This window comes from Poeciliopsis prolifica, unplaced genomic scaffold (genome assembly GCF_027474105.1).
Source record: "Poeciliopsis prolifica strain line A6 unplaced genomic scaffold, Auburn_PproV2 SCAFFOLD024, whole genome shotgun sequence".
NCBI lineage: Eukaryota > Metazoa > Chordata > Actinopteri > Cyprinodontiformes > Poeciliidae > Poeciliopsis > Poeciliopsis prolifica.
The window spans coordinates 5,176,664-5,197,804 of NW_026562399.1; the positions used below are offsets into that span (position 1 = coordinate 5,176,664).

Consider the following 21,141-nt stretch of genomic DNA (forward strand, 5'->3'; position numbering starts at 1 on the left):
AAAAAAAGAAATCTGAAACATTCTGTTGATTCTGATCCAAAACATGAAAAGTGTGGTTCTGGTTTCATACAGGTATATGTAAACGTCTGGGCAGTGGGGAAACTGCTAACTAAAACTTAGCTGTGCTAAACATAAAGCAATAATCTGAAATGTTAGTTACGCTAGTGCTAATCCAACACGACATTTAGCAGGAAGTAATGCTAAACTCAGACTTTATTCAACAGAAAGTTTACGAACATCAAGAATTAATTTAGGGGAAGCTAACTATGCTAAATGTTTTCAAAGTTAGCAATAGCACTAAGCTAACAATTAGCTTCGGAAGAAGTTATGAGTCGACAGCGTTGATCTGTTTGATGGAACAGATTTTATTTCACTGGCAGCTTTTATAAACAATATATATCATGATATTTATCGGGTCGGTTCTCCACAGCGGAACCGGGCCGGGAATGGATCAGAAAAATATGTTGTCTCCTCTGAGCTCAAAGAAAAGCAGAAATATTTACAGTGAAATCAGGACTGATGTGCTTTTAGTTCCCTTTGTCTCCCCGCTTCAAACCCGGACCGGACCAGAACCAGAACTCACTTCAACAATTCAAACTGGTTCAAGAGAATTCTGCCGGGATTCCTCCAGGTTCTCCATGGTTCTACCCTAACCCTTCTGAACCGGAGTATCAGAACCAGCCGAATTAAACCGGATCTGATGAATCCGGTCTGGTTCTGATCAGGGAACATCTGAACACTTTGGTCTCCCAGAGTCAAACTTAATACTGAATCGGGTTCTTCTGTCTTTGCTACAGCGGTTCTGATCCAACTGAAACCAGCAGGGTCCAATCAGGCCTCAGTGTGGAAACAGAACCTGAAATCGGGTCAGGACTCTCCAGAATCCCACTTCGACTATTTTTGGCTTAGAAAGCTTCTGTGAAGCAGAAGTTCTGGTCCATTTCTCCTGCGTCCCACTTGGATCCAGCTACAGAACCAGTTCTTCTTAATGGGTCCATCAGAACCAGGATGGAGGGGAAATGTGCAAATAAGAGAAAACCACAGAAAGTCCAGTTAAAGCTACAGGTTGATTCAGTTCCACTCCAGAACCCGACCAGCTAATCAGAACTGTGTTCTCTAAAGCGGATTGGACTCTGAGACGGAAACAGAACCAGAAATAAATCAGAACTAGAATCAAGCAGCAAAAGCAGGATCAAAACGGTTCTGCTGCTCCGGCTTGGTTCTGATCTTCACAGGAAAATAAAGAGAGAAATGGAGGTCCGGTCCACAGAACCGGACCGGGTCAGGCACAGCGATGGATGAAGTAGAAAACTGTACAAATGTCAAAGTGCAGAAGCTGGAAGCAGAAGAAGAACTGGACCTGGTTCTGTACAGTCAGAACCTGATCGGGTCAGGTAACCAGCGGCGCCACCTGCTGGCCGCTGCAGCTCATAAATCATCAGGATGACGATGATGATGATCATGATGATGATGTGCAAATATCGCATGGTGTCGGGTGTTCTGGGTTTAATTGAGGGAGATCAGAACCGGTTCTGGTTCTGAGCGGCGAGGTTCCACCAGACATCCTCGTTGTCATGGGAACAGGAAGTCCAGCTCCAGCAGCCTGGGTGGGGTCAAAGGTCACCTGGAGTCCAAAGTGGAAGACGTCCCAGCAGGTCCAGTCCAAGGCCAAAAGTCAGAGCGGACAGAACCAAACCCTGTGAAGTTCGGTGGTGTGGTCATTAGCACCGGACCGGGTCAGCAACAGAACCAGGACCAGGACACAGACAGAACGGCCTAGTCAACGTCTGGTTCATCAGAGAGCTGAACAGAACTGTCTGGGTTGGACCAGAACGGGACTGAGCAGAATGTCACCATGGAAACTGGACGACGCAGAACCAGAACCATTTCCTCTCCAAGATGTATGATTAACGCAGAGTCCGGTACTGACCGGGTAGTGACCCAGAACAGCTCTGAAGCTGAGTCGGAGTCGTGACTATCAGAACCTGTGAGTTCTGGTCCGGTTCCTCCAGACGGTGCTCTGGGTCATTCCAGGTCAAAAATCAGGAGCGGACTTGTTCCGGGTCAATGGAGACGTATCTCCTCCAGGGGACACGTCCAGCGTGACCCCTGACCCCTGTCCTCCGTCCCCAGGCAGGTGGTGGAGTGGCCAGCAGGTCTGCAGAAAGGGGCGGGGCTTATGGACAGATACCAGGTGGTGGCGATGCGTTGGGTTCGGGGCTCTAGGGGTGCTGGTGAGGGGAGAAGGCAGGGGGTGGGGACAGGGTCAGTGGGCGGGGCTGGGGGCCAACGCCCCCTACAGGCGGAGCGTCCACGGTTGCCTGGGAGACACTGCGGAGGACAGAGAAGACAATGAGTTCAGGACTGACTGACCTCACCTGAGCGTCTGTGCTGAGCCTCACCTGACGGTATAGCTGCTGCCGCGGTGGGCGGGGTCCATTACCCCGGCAACAAACAGCTTCTTCGGTGGCCCGTCCGAATCAACACCACCTGAAAAACAGAAGCCAGTTAGTGAGCCGCTCCGGATTCTGGTTCTGGAGGCGTCCGGGCCGGAACAGGGCTACCTTTCCTCTTCAGGGGCGTCAGCAGCGGCCATCTTATGGCGCCGGCGGGTCTGACTGCGCCGGCGGGTCTGTGGGTCAAACACAACAAATCAGAGCAGCACCTCACACTGGAGATCCAAACGAAACCAGACGGATCAGAACCTGAATCTCCGGGTCGGGCTGGGCGATGAGTTGGGCGTGACGCCGCTGTCCTGATTCGGAAACCACTGCAGGACACACAGTGGGTCAGAGTGTAATCTGGATCCCTTAATCTGGATTATCAATCTGTTTAAACCCCTCAATATTTATTAATCCTGATCATCTAAACCACATATGAATCCTAATCTAGATTCAATCCAGGTTGGTTCAATCATGTAATTTGATCCAGATTAACCAAGAACATAATCCCGGATTAAAACCTTGAATTGGTTTGAGTTTCTTTGAACAGAATTGATCTTCTCTAACCCGACACCAGTTTACTGATCTGGATTCAGTGAAGCAGAGAGAGTAAATCTGGATCAAGATTGGGACTCAGTGTAAACCCTGGAGCTTCTTCGGACAAAATGAGCAAACCACCTGACAGGAAACGGCTACCTTCAAAATAAGAGCGGAGTAACTCACCGTGGAGGCGTGGTCCTGCCACAGGTTGCCTGGAGACGCTGGAACAAGACTGGAAGCACTGGGAGGCAGAGGCAGAGAGCGGTGAGTCCCTGAAAGGTCAAACGTAACAGCTATCCCGAATTATGTATCTCTTCTGGAAGAAAATAAGATATGTAAAATGCTGCTGGGCTCTCCAGAATAAAAAATAATCATTTCAAGCTTTATTGACATCTTTGCAGAGCGAATTAATTTTGCCACAAACTCCTTGAGGGCTGCGTGGGAGGAGGAGCAGGGTTTGCAGATTGGGAGTGAAGTCTGGGAGGAGTCAGTCTTGTTCTAGACCCCCAGATGGTTTGGATATTCTCCTTCACTGAGGAACCGCAGCATTTCCATGCAAACGACTGTGGTGTATGGAATGGTAATGGATAAGAAAGTAATATTAAGATTATGGAAAACTGACAAGGTTCCTCAGTTTAAAATGTGGTTAAGTGATTTTACTGAGATTCTTCATTTGGAGAAACTGAGGTATGATGCTGTGGGCTCCACTGATAAGTTCTGTGGTGTCTGGCAGCCGGTTTTGGACCATCTTTCTCATTCTAAGACCCTGACACTCACCCAGCCTCTTAGTATGCCACCTGAGCCTTTATGGACAGGTAGAACCATCCTAACGTGTAAATGGTAATGGTTATTGTATGCTTTTATTTTTATTGTTGTATTGGTAAGAGTATATTTGTCTTATACAGTAATTTGTCATATATGCTTCGTACTCTTGTGTATGATTTATGTATGCTGTATATTGAAGACTTAATAAATGTATATATTATTAAAAAAAAAAAAACGTCACAGCTTGCAGGTCAAAGGTCACGGCCTGCAAGCTGAGCGTTACCTGAGTCTGTGGACGTTCCCTCGGAGCATGGTCTCCATGTTCTCCTCCTGTTTCAAACACAAAGTCCACTCAGTCAGTCCCCCAGAGAGGATCATGGGAAACCCGGTGAACTTTGACCCTGACTCACCGGCCTCTTGTGATCCAGTCTGTCCCCACTCAGGGAGAACGGAGACAAGGGGACGACCTGAGGGCATGAGACACAGAGGACATTGGACTGGTTAATGTTCACTGCACCAAAGAGAAGACCGGCTGAATTAAACCTCCTGCGGTTCTGCCTGCTGCCACCTAGTGACAGTGTAACGTAGCCGCTCCAGATGTCTTCAGACTCTCAGGTCCTCTCAACAGTCAGAGGCGTTACCATGGCTACCCACCTGCGAGGGGTTGATGGACACGCTGCTGCGCCGGTACCGAGCCGAGGACACGGGGCTGAAGACGGTCATCCCGTCACTGAGAGACACAGGAGACAAAACTCACTGGTCAAGTCCAAACATTAGACATATCAGACATGAATAATAAACTAATTTATATTGATTTATAAGTGAAGGTTGGAAAGGAAAAAACTCTATCAAACGATCCCCCACAGCCAATAGTTTGACCAAATAAGGTCAAGTTTGACCCATACAAGTATAAATTTGTTCTTGAAGCTGGAAAATAACATCTGTTCCCACTACTGCCAAAACTAAAGTCATACTAATATTTGCAACATTTATTTTAATATGCAGAAAGGAAAGAAAGTTTGATTAATTTTAATTAATTGGACAGAATAATCTGACGTTTTTGCCATTCTGGTCTTTTTTTTAAATCTGTTTTTATAAAGGCTAAAGATACAATATGAGGACTAATGGAGCAAATCTGTAGACAAAATGTTCTTCGTGTTCTCAACTTCTTCATTTTTACTTCTATAGTGCCATTTCACATGTTGAGGCACTTTATGTCCAATCAGACAAACAGTCCAACTGATACTAGTTATCAAACAGTATCAGTAAAATCAATGATTATTTGAAGTAAAAGTTTCTAATAAAACCCAATAGACTGAATCAAGTTGTTGACATGCAGCGTTCACTCCTGAATGATAATGTAAAATGAAATTTCTTTTTCATTTTCAGGAGCATGCTTATTTTAAATACATTATTTTATCCATCACAAAATATCACAACCAAAACCTTCTTTCCCAAAAGACAAACATAAAATAGTGACTTAAAAATTAAAACATTTGATACTAAATTACAGGGTGAAGATTATAACATTTTACGAGATTTGCTGCTTCCTGTGTGGATGCAGTACCACTCACCTGACATTGGTAATCATGGGGGCGCTGTTTGATCTACGTAGTGCCCCGCCTCCTGCGCCTGCGCATTGGTCCACTTCCATCCGTTCCATCCCTCTACGCGCAGGCCCAGAAGTGGCGGCGTGGTAAGCCGCCCTCCGACGCTCCTACGGCGGGTTGGGGCTGTACTGTAGCCCGGTGGAAGCCCGACCTGCAGGCCGCAGAAGCAGCAGAGTCAGAGCCGCCGCGTCAGCGGACACAAAGCCGGAGCTTCGCCCGCTTTACCGCATTTTCCACCGCAAAAACCGTCCGGATCTGAACGGGGATGCGGACTGGAGCGACATTTATTCCCTCAGAACCGATCCAGCTGCTGCTCAGTAGAAGCGGAAAAACACCGAACCGAAGTAAAATATTTAAACACGAAGGATTAGGTTCGGTTCCCGGATAAAGTTCACCTCCGACGGTCTGTTTGCTCCCCGCGGGGACTCTTTAAACCCGCCCGGGACTTTCAGGATTAGCTGTTCAGCTAACTTGTTTTTGCAGTAAAACCTCCAACCACAGACCCAAATTCTGTTAAACAGCTGTCCAAACCTTCCGAACCGGAACTGGTTCTCCAGAACACGGAGAGAAGGGTCTTCACATTTGCCTCAGACACGGAGTGGACCCACCCAAAGAGCCCCCAAAACTGAGAAAAATAACAGTTTGGAAGATTTTTACAACATATAGTCCTTCACCAAATACAGGTAGTTGTGGAAATGGAGAAACTGCGCCGCTTAGTGGCTGCTGGCGGAACTTCAGCTACGATAAGCATCAGGAGCTGCTGGTTTAGTTTTATGGCAAACAGTTTCTGTCCAAATCCAGTTTGGGTAATGATAATTAAAAAACTAAATGATTAATAAAACTCTAGAGAAACTCAATGATTCAAGAGTGAATTTACTCACAGGTTATATTTAAACTAAATCACTTTTATCACTTTTTCAGATTAAGAAGTTAAGTTGTTTAACACATGTGTTGTTTTATCCAACATCTGATGCATCAGCGCCAGAACAATCTCCATGACAACGTGCATTTATATAATAAACCTGAAGTTTATTATGAAAAGATTTTTATCAGAACCAAACGCCAACAAACAGACAGTGAGGTGGTGACAGATGCTGCTGCTGCAGCTGACCCTGCATGAGGTTCGGAATCGGAACCGGCAGGTTCAGGCTGGGCCCAGCAGTGAGATTCCGTAGCCCGGTCCAGGTCCAGGAATATTTCCGGGTCCCTGAACGCATCACCGTCCATCTGCGCCGAGCCGTCAGTGAATCTGTGAAACTCGACGTGGTGTCCGGTTACGCTTCACCGCCCGGGCGGAACCAGAACCAGTGAACCCTCCCAGCGATCCTCCAGGTTCTGCTGCGTTCTGTTGGGCTCGGTACTGGGTCTAGTCCAATCAGACTCTCAATTCACAGTTCATTTTCTGTTGAGTTCTGGAATAGTTCTGCGACCCGTTTCCTCCAACCAGATGAATTTAATTTAATTTAAATTAATAAGTACAAAAAATATTCAACACAAAACAATAATAAACATGAGACAAAGAAGCTGCAACACAATTATTATGAGAAGTAACTCATAAAACTAGATTCATTCATTTAGATGGTGAAAAAGGGAATTTATTCAAAATGTTGACAGATCCAATTTGTTTTTAAAATAGACTAGAATCAAAGTGAATCTTAATCATTTTATAAATTCATCATGTGTGAATAAATACAGTTTCATCCGGTTCTGGCGCCATGCTGCTCAGCAGTCATCAGTGCTCAGCCCTCATCATGATGCTGCCACTCTCCGCCAGCCGCTGAGTGGGAGTAATAACCGATTATTTCCTGTGCTTTTCTCCGAAGCTGCAGTCAGGTCTCCCTGCGCCTCTTCCTCCTCCTGCAGGATGTTTGTGGGCGGAGGCCCGAGGAAGAGGAGGAGGAAGAGGAGGCTCCAGCCTTCCTCCAGGCCCGCTCCCACAACTCTTCAAGCAAACTTTCCTCCAATGTTTCCGTGAAACAACAGAAGACAAAAAAAAAAAAAAAAACTGCGAGGCTTCGCGTGGCGCGGGAGCAAAAACACGCAGCGGGTCCCCGCGGGGCTGCGGGGCCCGCGGAGGGACGGCGGCATGTCGAGGAGATCCGCAGCCGCCTGGATGTGACTGCGAGGTGGGTCAGAGCTCCGGAGCTTCTCCCCGCTGCTGGTAAACAACATGCGGCCGAGAAGAGGCGACCGGAGGCGGGGGAGAGGAGCGACACACCCCGCTGGACCTGGAGGGTCCAACCCGATAGATTACACCAGATCAGATTAGATTAGATTAGAATTAATAGATAGATAGATAGATAGATAGATAGATAGATAGATAGATAGATAGATAGATAGATAGATAGATAGATAGATAGATAGATAGATAGATAGATAGATAGATAGATAGATAGATAGATAGATATTAAAAGGTTAGTTCATAATGATGTAATTAAATCTGTTGGTTGAGTTTCTAATTGGTTGGTTTCCAGGAGGATGGAGGGAGAAACAGAGCCAGCAGAGGAGGAGAAGGAGAGGGATTCTAATCACATCCCAGTGGAACACCAGGAGTTTCCCATCATGCACTGGGAGGAGCTGAGCCAGCGGATCGCTGAGCTGGAGAAGCAGGAGCAGGAGAGGAGGGAGAAGGTGAGGAAGGTCACATCATCATCAGAGGTCAAAGGTCTGTTTGCTGAGGACTACATTTCCCATGATCCCCAGCAGTTAGAGCAGGGCCATGGTGATGTTAATTTGGTTCTGTTCGGTTCTCGTTGGTCCGGTTTCAGGAGGTTCTGGACCTCTTAGCAGAACCTTTGTTGGTCCATTGTTTCAGAACCGAAAAGTGTGTTTCTGGAGTTTGGGTAGGACTGAAGGTTCTCGTTCTGTGTCTCCAGAGGAGGACGGGTCTGCGGACGGAGAATGTCTGGGAGGAAGAGGAGGACGACATCAGGAGGGGACGAGTCACTGTCTCCACGTCACGGTAAAAATAACAACAACAGAACTTTTCTCCTGGATTCTTCTCCCTGTCCCTGAATCCATCGCTATCTAGTCCACCCCCCCCTCTCTCTCCATCCCCCCATACCTGTCCCTGTCCCGGCCAATCAGATCCTCTGTATTCAATGACCTCCTGATGGATCTAAGCAGCAGAAAGCTAGACTTCCTCTCTGTTGACCTCTGACCTGTGTTCCAGACTGAACCACAGGAACCTGCAGCTCTGCTTCATCAATAACAGTGACAGTGAGGATGATGATGAGGAGGAAGGAGCTGACAGGAAGGTTCATTGTCATCATCATTAATATGACCTTTGACCTGTGCCACATCTCCAGAATACCAAAGATATGTTTGCTTTGCAGTTTGCTGACCTCTGACCTTCCGGGCCCCTCAGGTTCCCATGGGAGCAGGACACAATGGTTGCCATGGCAGCGGGTTGAAACAGGAAGTGGCAGCAGCTCTGAGAGCGCTGAGAGACAATCTGCTGGCTGAGCAGAGGCAGCAGGAGGTAAAAACTGGGCCGGAAACCACCGGGTCAGAACCGGAAGTACAGCTGCTTACCGTGTGTGTGTGTGTGTGTGTGTGTGTGTGTGTGTGTGTGTGTGTGTGTGTGTGTGTGTGTGTGTGTCTCAGAGCCAGGCCAGCTGCAGTGGTGTCGCCCAGCGGAAACATCTGGAACGCAAAGAGCTGAAGGATCTGAGCGAGACGCAGCTGATCGGCCTGCGGGGGGCGCTGCAGCAGGAGATCCACGGTGAGACCCAGGATATAGCTGGAGGAGAACCGGGTCAGAACTGGGCCGGGACCAGTTCTGACCCGGTTCCCTCATCTGGTGTAAATCTCAGGATAACCTTTCAGTTCCAGCAGGAAGTTAAATAAAAAAAAAAAAAATGTTCTTACAGATTTCTCGAGCCGCCTCCATGTTAGTTTTGAGATAACCATAAACAACCAATCAGAGCCGGGAGGCGGGGCCTAGTGCTGTCAATCAGTGTTATGTACTCACAGCACTGATTGTTATGAGTACATAACAATCATGTTGTTTCTCCAACTTGCTTCATGTTGGAGAATCAACTTACTGTTAGGAAAACTGCTTATCCACCATAAGCGATGGTTATGCTAACTAGCCTCTGCTAGCTGCAGGTAGCAGAGAGAGATAATGACTGACAGCGCTATCATATTTCAGCTCCAGTTGTTCTCGATGGTTACCATGATGACACCTGTTGCCTCTAAGCCAGGCTTGTGGCATTCAATGAACCAGTAGAAAAACAGAAATAACAGCTCTGATGTTTCCCTTCCAGCGCTGAGCGCAGAGCTGGTGGCCCAACTGCTGGTCCGGGACCAGCTGAGGACCAAGCAGGACGCCATGCTGCTGGACGTCCAGGACCTGACGTGACTCCAGAACCAGAACCGGGCCGAGCTGCTGTCGGGTCGGGATGCCGCTCTCCGTCCAGGGGGAAACCAACGGACAGAGGTCCAACAGAACCACCCGGAAGGCCTGGACGGAACCAGAACTGGGTTATAACGGACCTCCGGTTCTGTTCAGCGGGTTCTGGAGAACCGCTGATCGACCCAGACCGGAAAGCAATCAGTTTGATTAGAAATGAATCAATAGGTTTATTTAACTCAGTGTTTATTTCTGATCAGATTCAGGTTAAAGTTTAATATTAAACTATATTCATGTTTCTATTTTATTCATGAATCTGAACAAACGTGAAAAACTGAGGAAAGTTTTACTGTGACTTTATTATATACAATGAATTAATAATAACAAACTGTTTAAGTCTGTATTAAATATATTTGGAGGAAAATGAGATTCTGACCCGGTTCTGCTCATTTCTTCTGGAGATTCTGACACCAACCCGGCTCTTAGGTTCTGTCTGGTTCTGATTGTCTCTGAACCAAGTTCAGTGGAAACCTGATCAGAATCAGTAGGACTGGGTTCACTTCAGATCGGATAACAGATGGACAGCCTGAACGGTTCTGGACTCAATCAGAAGAAACAAGTTAAATGATGCTATTCTGAGCCAGAAGAACCAAACAGAACCAGACAGAAACTGGTTCTGAACGGATCAGATCATTTTAATGGTATCTTGGTTCTGTTCGGTACTTGTTGGTCCAGTTTCAGGAGGTTCTGGACCTAGTAGAACTTTGTTGGTCCATCGTTTCAGAACCAGCCATTTGAACCGAGGCCCGGTTCTTGCTCCAACTGCTGCTCTGATAACAATCACCATGAGGCTTTCAAGGAAGCCTGGGATCATTGAGCGCCGCCGGATGATGATGATGATGATGATGGAGGAAGAGGAGGAGCTACTGCTGCTGAGATGATGAAGGTGAGAAGAAGCAGAGAGGCGACAGCAGCAAAGGTGAGCTGAGTTTCCTTCTTTCTAACAAAAAGTTCTGGTTCTGATTCATGGATCAGAACCAGAACAATAAGTCACGTCTGTGTTGATCCGAGTGATGAAGATTAAAGTTGTTCCAGAAGATCTTCATCAGGAACATCACAGAGTAATCTGAGGATGATGATGGTGATCTGAAACTTCAAAGATAAGACATTATCAGAACCACAATTACTCTTCCTCATCTTCCTCTTCATCTTTTTCCTCCTTTTACTCCTCTTCATCTTCTTCCTCTGCCTCCACAGTCTGTGGATTTGGTTTCATTCTGGCTCATCAATAATTTAGACATGATGAAGGTGATGAAGGTCAGATCCAAATCTGAGGAAGAGGAGGGAGGCTGAGAAAACATAAAGTTTGATCAGCAATAATATTAATAATCATCAGCCCAACAGAACGTGAGGCGTTCAGGAGCCGTCGTCAAAATAAAGAGTGAGCTGCTCTTTATTTTGTCGCCAGGCAGAAATCAATTATTAAACGGTTGAACATTGAAAGGTGATCGGTTGGGCACTACATGAAATAACAAAGCAAACTGCTGGCTCAGTCAGAAGGAAAAACAGACACAAAGACAACCTTTACATTCACCAAATCATATGAAATTATACAAAAAACTTGTTCAAAGATCAACATGTTGATTCATCAGGGCCACAGAAGGCCCTCGGACCACTCTTTGGACACCTGGTCATCAAATGACAGTAGCTTTTACTGTCATTTGATGATCAACTAGGTGATTGTGATGAGGAAAGAAAACTACAACAACAACAACAACAAAAAGAAACCGAAGTAGAAACAGGAACAGGAGACAGGAGAACATGCAGCTCTACAGGAATGACAGTTTTCCTAAACATCCTGACATTCCTGCTGCTGGGAGCCAAACTATAATTCACATCACAACGAACATCCATCATCCAGCTGGATGTTCAACCAGAGGGCTCATCATTTGTCGACTTGAAGCTTTACTTAAAAAAAGTCCGGACTCACCAGTTCAGGAAAATATATAAATATGTTTGTTATGGCAACTTGTTCAACCAGTTTGGATGTTGAGTCCTTTGCTTAAACGATGGTCAGGATGAGTGAGCAGAAACCCGTACAGTACGCCATGATGCCATGAGCAGAGAGTCAGTTCCATGGCAGCTCCAAGGAATTTGAGACTTGTTCACAGAAATGAGAAACTGCCTGGTTGATACCATCAGTGGCAGATCCAACAGGAAGTCTAGAGAATTTCCACCTGACCTGTCCGTCAGCGTTGAGCTGATTCTGGACTGGTTCTGGATGCAACCCTGACCCAGACGCTCCAGCAGCTGGAACCGACCTGCTGGACGGGGAGGAGAGGCTTCCGGAAAACCGCGTTAATCATTCAGGAGCTAATGGAGCGAGACGCAGCCTTCATCAGCAGAACACGACGGCAGGACGCACAACAAGCTGCAACCACTAATGAGGCTGTTTCTGTGTCCATCAGGTCCGGATCGGTCCGGCGCCAGGTACGGACAGATAGACAGATAGATAGACAGACAGACAGATGGAACTTGGACGTTACAATGCTGGTGGATTCGGATCGGGTTGACCTTTAACCCTCAGAGGTTCGTGATGGGTCTGGACCGGGTCTCCAGCTCCACTCCACACATCAGCTACCTGGCTGCGGTGAGCCTCAACACCTCCACCCCCTCTGTCTCCTCCACCTCCTCCACCCTGCCTCCGTCTTCCTGCAGCATCGATGAGTCCTACAAGTACGTCTTCCTGCCCGTCTGCTACTCCCTGACCTTCCTGTTCAGCCTGGTGCTGAACTCGGTGGTTCTGGTGCGGTCGTGCCGGCCCCATGGCGGTGGCGGCGGGCGGCGCTGGAACACCTCCCTGATCTACATGGTGAACCTGGCCACTACAGACCTGATGTACGGCCTGTCGCTGCCCTTCCTGGTGGCGAGCTACGTGCTGAGGGACCACTGGGTGTTCGGGGACTTCATGTGTCGCCTCGTACGATTCCTCTTCTACTTCAACCTCTACTGCTCCATCTTCTTCCTCACCTGCATCTCTGTGCACAGGTAAGATGCTCTACGTCATGAAGCTGTGGGTTCCAGTTGGGGGCGAAACAGTTTTCTGATATGAATGCAGACACATTTTAGTCCCCATGTGCTTCTTCTACTGATCTTATCGTTTACACATTCTCGTGCAACGCCTCTAAGAGTAGCATATTTACCATTCCCACTTTTTGCACCACTGGTTCCAGTCAATAAAACCAACATTTAGGGGAACCTTTTTTATTGGAAACATTGAAAGTCCCTTCAATGCTTGAAGTATTTCTGTTTCTTTCTAAATTATTCCTACTCATCCAGGCGATTGAACAAGCTCCGTCCGTTCCTCCCAGGAAGGTACACCTGCCCATGTTCATGGACAGTTTGTGTAAATTCCTGGTATTGTTAATTTTTGATGATTTTTACCTTTGAACTGTAAGTCACTAGTGGACAGTAGCTACGAAACGTCTGAGGGTCTATGGCTCTCTGAGCCAATCAGAGGCCTTGAAGCCAGGGGAACCTCTGAGCCAATCAGAGGCCTTGAAGCCAGGGGAACCTTGGCCTAGTTCACCAGAGTTTAGTATTAAAGCAGAAAAACTGCTGAACAACCTGAACTCATTTCCTGGAGGATTTTAAAGGCTGCGTGGAAAATACTCTGGATGTGTTTTCTTTTCTTTTTTGCAAATCTTCCGACTTGAGGAACCCTTTGTTATTTGTTGGGTTTTGTTATTCTTGGTCGGTTCAGTCAACAGCGTGTTGCTGGTCAGCCACTGACTCCCTGTGGATTTCCTTTCACTCTGTGATTTTCCAAAGTGTTTTCCACCGTTGGAAGCTTAATGATGGTTTAGTCACACTCCATTAAATCTGACAGTGCGTGACCCCGTTGGATGGACCATTGGGTCAATGAGCCTGGGTCTGTCAGTAAAACTGCTGAACCTGCCAGTCAGTTTTAATGAAAGAAGCTAGAAATCTTGACGAATATGTTTGTTCTGCACTATTTGTTTGGTTTTCATCCATATCAATCATCATCCATTCATTACAAAGAAGTTAGACCACAGAAAACAGAAAACTGCAGTAAACTGGAAGGTATTAAACCTTAACTTGTATTGCCTGTTAGTTTATTTTTACAGTACTGATCACTTCCTGGAGTTCTGAAGGGTCCAACTGAAGACAGTTGGACTCTTCAGAACATCTGCCTCTTCCTTGTCCTGCCTATGGGTTTTATGGACAGATTATAAGGTGTATGGAGTCGTCTGCTTTTATTCACATGATGCAGTCCTTCTGGTAGTTATGGTGGCATCTGCATAACTGGTAAGAGGTGAAATACTGTGGACCTTCACCTAGTCACAGACTGCAGAGGTACCAATTGGCTGCAGCCCAAGTGCTTCTGCGGTAGTACCAGACAGTTTCCGTTGTTTGGATTAATGCATATTAAGGTATACCTGATGTTCAAACTGTTAAGATAGGCAGTGGCAAGCATTTTAAGAGGCAGTTTGGAGCATTCATGGATTTCAGCTGTTCTCAGGACGTTATGGCCCTTATTTCCCACAAATACCAGGAGTGCACTTCTTTCCCTACAGGCCATGTTGAGTCTCTGCAAACAGCTGAGGAGTTCCTGTATCCTGGTGTCTTTTATTTGAAGAGAAGCAGGACAGTGTGAGAGATGAATAAACACATCAACATTCGAGACATTAATAATTTCTGATTGTGTGTGGTGTAGACAAATTATAATGTGTAGTTATGGAGTGTGTGTTGGGCTTTACAGGCAGGTACTGGAGCACCTGAAGGTCAGCAGACATGGAAAATATCTCATATTATACTCAAGTATAATATGAGTGGTGTCTGATGTCTATCAGACACCACTTACTCTACATTGGCGTAGAGTTGGGTGGTCCTGTCTTGGTTTAGTATAAACAGACATTGCAGTGGTCCATTGATAAAACCATTGATTACTTGAGAGACTAATGTAGTATTCTAAAGAGTATTCGTCTGTCACCAACAGTTAGTCCCTGATGGAGTTAGAACGAGGCCATGTAAGCTAACTCTTGATGTGTGTGCAGGTACCTGGGAATCTGCCATCCAATGAGGACCATCACTCTGGAGAGCAAGCGGGTGGTGAAGGCGACCTGTGCCTCGGTATGGGTGGTGGTCTTCGTTCTCACCTGTCCTATCTTCAGGTTTGCCCAGACAGGAGACGTTACTAGAGGAGGTTCTGTAGCAGTTGGACCTGAGGGGACGAGGTTTGGAGACAACAGGACTGAGGAGACGTATGTGAACTGCTGGGACGACGCCATTGATAAGGACTTTCCTGAGTACGTCCCATATGGCATTGTCCTTCACCTGCTGGGCTTCTTCGTTCCTTTCGTCATTATCGCATGGTGCTACTCTCGGGTGGTCCAGACAATATTTCAGAGCTTGCGGTCTCCACCCAGTTCAATAGAGGGCGGTGAGGATGCATCAACTGGGGATGGAGCAGTTGAAGGAGGTCGAGATCGGGAGAGGACTTCAGTCTCCATCTCTGGATCACAGTACTCCCACTACATCCGGAGGCGGCGCAAATCCATTAAAACCATTGTAACCATCACGCTGCTGTTTGCACTCTGCTTCCTGCCCTTTCATGTGACCCGGACGTTGTTCCTGCTCCTGCGGCGGGGACAGCTCGGCGGCTGCAATGCCATGAAGGCTGTCTCCATCTGTTACAAGGTCACCAGGCCTCTGGCCTCCTGCAACGCCTGGCTCAACGCCCTACTCTACTTCCTGACAGGAGATAAAGGCGCCCCCTGCTGCTGGCCAGCGGAACGAACAGTGCACCAGGACAGAAGAAATGGCTCCCTTTGGTGGCCATTAACAATACTTAGGAAGGAAGGAGGCGGAGAGGACGACCAGGATGCGGCCGAGAAGGTAGCAAGGGAGCTGCAGATGGAGAATGAATCCAAGTCTTCACGGATCATCTTCTAGGACCTTTGAAGTTGATTCATGATCATCTTCAAAGATGATCTGTGCTCAACTTCACAAATCGTCTTTGAAGATGAGCAACTTGGTGCTCAACCCACTGACATGTTGCTCTGTGTGATGAAGCAGAGACAGATCCAGAGACTGGTGCCTGGGCCCTCCTGCTCTACAGATAAAAATGTTTCCTCAGTTGTTGTGTTTAACAGCTTCCACTGATCATAAGTTACCTGAACATTTCCCATGAAGCATTGCTCCAGGCAGGAAGCTGGTGAGATCATGGATTGGACTTTCATTGTTCTAGAAGATGCACCTGATAGACCCGACAACCTCCACAGGTTTGCCTTCACCAATGTGAGATTAGGATTGGGAGATTGGGATTAAAGGTGGATTACAAACAATTTAACCCAACCTTGCCTCAGAAGCTGTGAGTGAGCCGCTCTCAGTCGGACCGACGGTGGCTCTGGTCGGACCAGTGATGGTTTTGGTGTTCCTGCTGTTTTAATCTCAGGTTGTTTCTAATTTCGGACCTCATTAGTTTGGATGTTTTGATGTCAGAATTAAAGTGTTTGTGACTCCAGCTGTTGTCCATCCTTCATGATACCAAGAAGATCCGTTTTCTCACACGGATCAATAATCGGGTCATCTCCGCTTAGACCGAACCTCCTTTAAGAACTTTAGATGTTTTCAATTAAACCTAAACCACATGGTAACATTCTGCCAATCATGAACATTCTCCAGGTTTCTGTGTGAATCCTGGCAGGAAGAGTTTATCTGTTATTAGTTTATTCATTTATTATCAATCTGCCATTAATCATTATTCATTAATAAATGAACATGAATTCATATTGAATTAATGTGTTTTGCAACTTTTAATGTTTATTAAAAGTTGCAAATTAAAGCCGACGGTGAAATAAAAAATAAATCAGGAGATAAAATATAAAATAAACTCATCTGCACGACCAGTTTTACAGAATAAACTTTATTTATGCCATCAATACAGATTAATGGAAATTATTTCATATAGTGATGATAATGATGAGTAATGATAAGCCTGAGATAATTATGATAGAGTGTTTCAAATGCAACATGAACTAAGAGTGTTTTTCACAGTGGAGGCTGCAGCCCCAAGGGGGGCCACCAGGAGGCGCTTGTCGACATCAGAAATATGGATCAAAGAATTTTTTAATCATAATTTTTTAGATGATAAAAAAATTATGATCTAATCTGTTTTAAAATCATAATTCTAAAAGTTTTTAAAACATTATTAAAATGCTATTTGTCATGCTCATCTCACTGATTCATTGAGGTGCTTTGCTGCTTAAGCTAGCATAGCAGCAAAATGGAAAAGTTTCTAACCAAAAACAAACTGAAGGAACGGTCCAGCAGCAGGTTCCTTCAGAAAACTGCTGCAGAGAAACCCTACAAACCTAAAAAATTATGATAAATTAATGTAGTAATTGCTGAATAGTGAATAAAAGTGAGAAAAACATTCTGCAGGTTGATGTTTCTTGACATGCTTTGGGTTTCTGTTTGGGGAGCCATGGCATGATAAGGTCTGGGAACTACTGAGCTATAGAATCGCAGAGTTAGCTCCATGACCAGCAGATGGCACCAGAATTGCATGCAAGATGGAGAAGTTCTCCGGGTCCAAGTAGAACCCGCTGGACCTCCTGATCAGCTGATCTGCTCCCACCGGGTAGCGCTCAACAGCCTGTAGTTGATCTCCCGGTAGTTTTCTGGGTGAACCTGTCTCTGCCTCCAGACCTCCTCGTAGAGGCTGCGAACGGCCGGCTGGAGAGGCGGAAAGCCGGCAGAACCGGCCAGCGCGTCGCAGTATTCCCATTGGTCCTGGTCCAACTTCAGCAAGTGGTGGTGCTGGACCCCGGCCTCCAGTTTCCTCTGCTGCTCCCTCCGCACCGCTTCCTCCATCTTCTCCTGTGGCGGCAAGGCGACCGACCCGTCCAGCACCGCCAGGGCGAATTGGACCTGAGGAGACCAGAAACGGGTCATCACTCCCCAAGGTTCTTCACCAGCGGATGCTGCGGCTCACCTGGCAGTCAAAGTTGGGGAAGGGACATATGATTTTACAGATGCCGATGAAGATCAGTGAAGGGAAGGCGGGAGGCATCATGTAGCGGTAGAGAGGGGACACCACATGGTTCTGGATCTCCAGACCCAGCTTGGCCGGGTCCAGGAACGGGTAGCTGAAGTTGTACCCAGTGCAGAAAATCAGAACGTCGGCCTGACACACGGAGCCGTCCTGAGGGAAACATTTCAACCAATCAGAGGGAGGTTTCACCTCAACATGAAACATTCTGAGGTTTTGGAACCAGAACCGGAACAAAGTGGATGGTTCTGCAGAACGGGCTAACCTGGAGGCGGATGGTTCCATCGTCCTGGACCGCCACCACGCAGCTTGCCTGCTGGATCCCAGGAGGAAGAGGAACAGTCAGCGGAGGGTTCCGGTGACTCAGAGTCACCTGCAGAGAAAACGCTTTCTCATTCATCGATTTGGACTGATGTCATCGGAAGACCCAGTAAGTTCTGGAGAACCCCAAGTTAAAAATGGTTCATAGTTTCAATGAACTCTGATGGTACCTTGGCTCCAGCCTTGACCAGCTCAATGGAAATGTCCAGCCCAGAAGCTTTAGCTCCCAGAACCACTACCGTCAGACCCGAGAACGGCTCGGCGAAGCGGTACGAGTGACTGTGGAGAACCGTTCCTGCAGACACACAGCGTTTATCGAAAGTCTTTACTCTGTTTGACCTGCTGCCATCCCTGACTCAGAGAAACACTGTACCTTTAAAGTTCTGTATCCCCGGGATGTTTGGGATGTGAGGGTCCGAGTAATGCCTGAGGACACAGACGTTAAACCTTTGAGAGGTTAGGTTGGAGCAACAGTGACCCCCGGTGGCAGGAGGCAGAATAACATTCTGTTTTTAAGACGTACAGGAACCATAAGGTGTTCCTGTAATTCTGTGGTTAGAAAATGATAAGCTGAAGCTTTCCACCAACACAATGTTTAGCGGTAGCTGGTTCTAACTTATCAAACCAGCACAGTATCAAAGGCTAAGTGATAAATTCAATTGTGTTGATACCCACAATGTGTCACGAGGAGAGTAGAAACCGAAGCAATCGTCAATGTCAGTGACCTTTATGAGGTGCAGAATTGAGGATTGGGTTAGTTAGAGACTCATGTCATGTTGATGGCCTCTATACCGACCTCTGTTGCCCTGCACCACCTTCGCATGACGGCTTGAGGCAAATTCACGATGACGGACCAAAGAGCTCAGCGTTACACTGGATCAGCCAGAGAGACCCGGCAGAACCAACAGAGGTGAGCCAATACTCTGAGTGGGTTTGTTGATGCTAACAGTTTATAGCCCATATGAAAACATGCTTCATCTTGTTATTTCATTATCATGCCATGATACCATGCATGGTAGCAACCCACTACGCACCCTGAACAGATGAACACTGCATCAAATGTCTCAGTTTTCTGATGACCCGTTGAGTCTGACGATGTCACTTCCCATGTGACCTTGCTCTCCCTGTTCTCCGTTGTCGTGGAAACAGGCGTGACGTTTTCTACCGCTGTGTCAAACTGGTGATGGAGGATAAATCAGTTATCTTGACTGGGATGGTTACTGGACTCCGGGATCAGCGGGAAGACTCACCCGGATGTGAGGCCGGATCCGGAAGTTCTCACAGTACCTCTCCAGGTACCGCTGGACCTCCTGGTGGGACAGGAAGCTGCTCAGCTCAGGATCAAAGGGGAAATCAGGGAACATCATCACTTCTTTGGGCAGGTTGGTTCTGTTTGAACATCAGAACTGGGTCACAACTCATGAGGAGTCAGCTGATCCCCCTTTTGAAGGACAGGTGACCTTACCTGAGGTCCCTGTACATACTGCTGAGCACCGGTCTCCCGTTGGGGTATGTCCCGATTCGCTCCTCGTAGCACCAGGTCCCACCCACATTCCCACTGAGCTCAAACACCACTGGGGGGGCAAAGCTGACGGGGCGGGCCAGGATGTGGCGAGCCGCACAGAGTCCAGCCGCCCCCGCTCCGACCACCGCTACCCGCTGCAGCATCCTGTGGTTCCGGTTCAGACCCACCTGGAAAAAAACATTCCCATGCCTGGAAAGAAACATTCCCACATTAAAGAAATCCGGATGGGGTCCACAACACCTCCGTCGCCATGGAGACTTGTTCTGGGATGTTTTTCTGCTTCGGGATTGTCTTTGATCCTCACAGGTTCAAATATGTACGTACACCCCCATCCAGTGGAGGGCACTGCTGACCAAAGAGCTATCTGTGCTAACTCTAAAGCACTAATGACAAACATTAGTTCTGCTAATGCTAAATGGCTTAATCAGCATATTTTGTATGAGCTAATACTAAAGCACTAAATGTGCATGTTTTGTGTAAGCTAAATGTAACATGTTAAGTGGTAGTACATAGGTATTACCACTTAATACCTATGTATTAAGTGGTAATACATAGGTATTACCACTATGTATTACCACTAAACACGTTGTACACTAAACAACATGTTTAGTGTACGCTAAGGCTAATGCTAAACCGCTACATCAACATGATATTTAGCGGAAGCTAACACATCAGGGGTGTAAAATTGAGTTGCTTTTTTATTGTTGTACAAGAATATTTATTTTAAAAGTATAATAAATAAGGTTATTTTATTTGTAATGGAAAAGTGTGATATTAGTGATACAGAACTTTTATTTGTTGTTAACTTTGTGTTTTTATTACTCAACAGGACATCGGTTGGTTTCATAACCTCACTCATCTGACTGGACCCAGTTTGGACTTTGTCCTCGGAAAGACAAGACCGAGGAAACCATGGGGTCACTGATTCACAGAACCGATCGACTTTAATGCACCGGATACGAATCAGCAGAAAAACAGAACCAGAACATCTAAAAGGAGAATCAAAGCTCCGCCAGAATCTGCCGAAAGACAACATGAGGGGGAGGGGGGCCTGTGGAGGGTTCCCCGAACAGAACCGTCCACACTTTTCAGCCTGTGGCTATCCTGTCAACAGTAATGCGCTGAGCACTTTACAGTTTACATAGTCGGTGATCAGTCACGTTGATCAGTAATGATCGATAAACTCATCCGGTACAGAGTGTTAACGTCCAGCTTGATTCCGCTGCTGCTCTACGTACCTGAAGACGGAAGGCGCGTTTCTACCGGGGCGCGATTCACTTCACAACGCCGGAAGGTCGATAACGGAAGCAGAGTGTTACAGAGAGAATGGTTCACCGCGTTCACGATGTAACAGAGGAACTTCCGCTCTGTATCCTTCACAATAAAGGTCCCAACAAAACACATTTACTGTTACTGATCATATTTCAAAAATACATTTTACTTTTTTGTTTTTCACTTTTTAAATTAAGTTTTTAATGTCAAGAGATATAATAAGTTCTTTTCCTTTT

General features: G+C 46.7%; 4 protein-coding genes across 5 annotated transcripts; 2 read left to right on the plus strand and 2 right to left on the minus strand.

The window, feature by feature from the left end:
* Window positions 1-345: 345 nt before the first annotated feature.
* LOC129370705 (P2R1A-PPP2R2A-interacting phosphatase regulator 1) lies at window positions 346-6,049 on the minus strand. Its single transcript, XM_055046866.1, has 9 exons — window positions 5,321-6,049; window positions 4,401-4,476; window positions 4,157-4,213; window positions 4,030-4,076; window positions 3,165-3,222; window positions 2,706-2,770; window positions 2,565-2,632; window positions 2,403-2,490; window positions 346-2,331 (listed from the first exon to the last, which is right to left on the minus strand). The coding sequence occupies exons 1-9, from the start codon at window positions 5,407-5,409 to the stop codon at window positions 2,223-2,225; spliced, it is 657 nt and encodes a 218-aa protein (XP_054902841.1). The 5' UTR covers window positions 5,410-6,049; the 3' UTR covers window positions 346-2,222.
* Window positions 6,050-7,150: 1,101 nt separating this feature from the next.
* On the plus strand, window positions 7,151-10,137 carry im:7136398 (schwannomin-interacting protein 1). The gene is made up of 7 exons (XM_055046903.1): window positions 7,151-7,482; window positions 7,831-7,987; window positions 8,233-8,318; window positions 8,529-8,613; window positions 8,724-8,837; window positions 8,963-9,080; window positions 9,625-10,137. Exons 2-7 carry the CDS (start codon window positions 7,835-7,837, stop codon window positions 9,717-9,719), a joined length of 651 nt encoding a protein of 216 aa, XP_054902878.1. The 5' UTR covers window positions 7,151-7,482; window positions 7,831-7,834; the 3' UTR covers window positions 9,720-10,137.
* Window positions 10,138-10,209: 72 nt separating this feature from the next.
* On the plus strand, window positions 10,210-16,250 carry LOC129370731 (P2Y purinoceptor 3). The gene is made up of 4 exons (XM_055046902.1): window positions 10,210-10,411; window positions 10,495-10,656; window positions 12,179-12,758; window positions 14,789-16,250. Exons 3-4 carry the CDS (start codon window positions 12,307-12,309, stop codon window positions 15,684-15,686), a joined length of 1,350 nt encoding a protein of 449 aa, XP_054902877.1. The 5' UTR covers window positions 10,210-10,411; window positions 10,495-10,656; window positions 12,179-12,306; the 3' UTR covers window positions 15,687-16,250.
* A 390-nt stretch (window positions 16,251-16,640) lies between these two features.
* On the minus strand, window positions 16,641-21,051 carry LOC129370700 (uncharacterized). Of its 2 annotated transcripts, XM_055046859.1 has the most exons (9): window positions 20,872-21,051; window positions 19,574-19,822; window positions 19,359-19,497; window positions 19,143-19,285; window positions 18,482-18,534; window positions 18,279-18,403; window positions 18,053-18,160; window positions 17,731-17,940; window positions 16,641-17,666 (listed from the first exon to the last, which is right to left on the minus strand). In XM_055046859.1, exons 2-9 carry the CDS (start codon window positions 19,774-19,776, stop codon window positions 17,355-17,357), a joined length of 1,293 nt encoding a protein of 430 aa, XP_054902834.1. In that variant the 5' UTR covers window positions 19,777-19,822; window positions 20,872-21,051; the 3' UTR covers window positions 16,641-17,354. The 2 variants fall into 2 exon arrangements, with proteins under 2 accessions (XP_054902834.1, XP_054902833.1); XM_055046858.1 differs by having other exon boundaries at window positions 19,574-21,051.
* Between the last annotated feature and the right edge of the window lie 90 nt (window positions 21,052-21,141).

Excerpts from the sequence above, each read along its gene's own strand:
- LOC129370705 (XM_055046866.1), bottom strand. The coding sequence starts at position 5,409 with ATGGAACGGATGGAAGTGGACCAATGCGCAGGCGCAGGAGGCGGGGCA. Across the intron at positions 4,477-5,320 it reads CCCATGATTACCAATGTCAG|TGACGGGATGACCGTCTTCA; the intron begins GTGAGTGGTACT and ends TGTGTCTCTCAG. Across the intron at positions 2,633-2,705 it reads AGCCCGACCCGGAGATTCAG|ACCCGCCGGCGCAGTCAGAC; the intron begins GTTCTGATCCGT and ends TTTGACCCACAG.
- LOC129370731 (XM_055046902.1), top strand. The coding sequence starts at position 12,307 with ATGGGTCTGGACCGGGTCTCCAGCTCCACTCCACACATCAGCTACCTG. Across the intron at positions 12,759-14,788 it reads ACCTGCATCTCTGTGCACAG|GTACCTGGGAATCTGCCATC; the intron begins GTAAGATGCTCT and ends ATGTGTGTGCAG.
- im:7136398 (XM_055046903.1), top strand. The coding sequence starts at position 7,835 with ATGGAGGGAGAAACAGAGCCAGCAGAGGAGGAGAAGGAGAGGGATTCT. Across the intron at positions 8,614-8,723 it reads AGGAAGGAGCTGACAGGAAG|GTTCCCATGGGAGCAGGACA; the intron begins GTTCATTGTCAT and ends CGGGCCCCTCAG. Across the intron at positions 9,081-9,624 it reads GCTGCAGCAGGAGATCCACG|CGCTGAGCGCAGAGCTGGTG; the intron begins GTGAGACCCAGG and ends TTTCCCTTCCAG.
- LOC129370700 (XM_055046858.1), bottom strand. The coding sequence starts at position 19,836 with ATGTTTCTTTCCAGGCATGGGAATGTTTTTTTCCAGGTGGGTCTGAAC. Across the intron at positions 18,404-18,481 it reads GGGGATACAGAACTTTAAAG|GAACGGTTCTCCACAGTCAC; the intron begins GTACAGTGTTTC and ends GTGTGTCTGCAG. Across the intron at positions 18,161-18,278 it reads TGGTCAAGGCTGGAGCCAAG|GTGACTCTGAGTCACCGGAA; the intron begins GTACCATCAGAG and ends TTTTCTCTGCAG.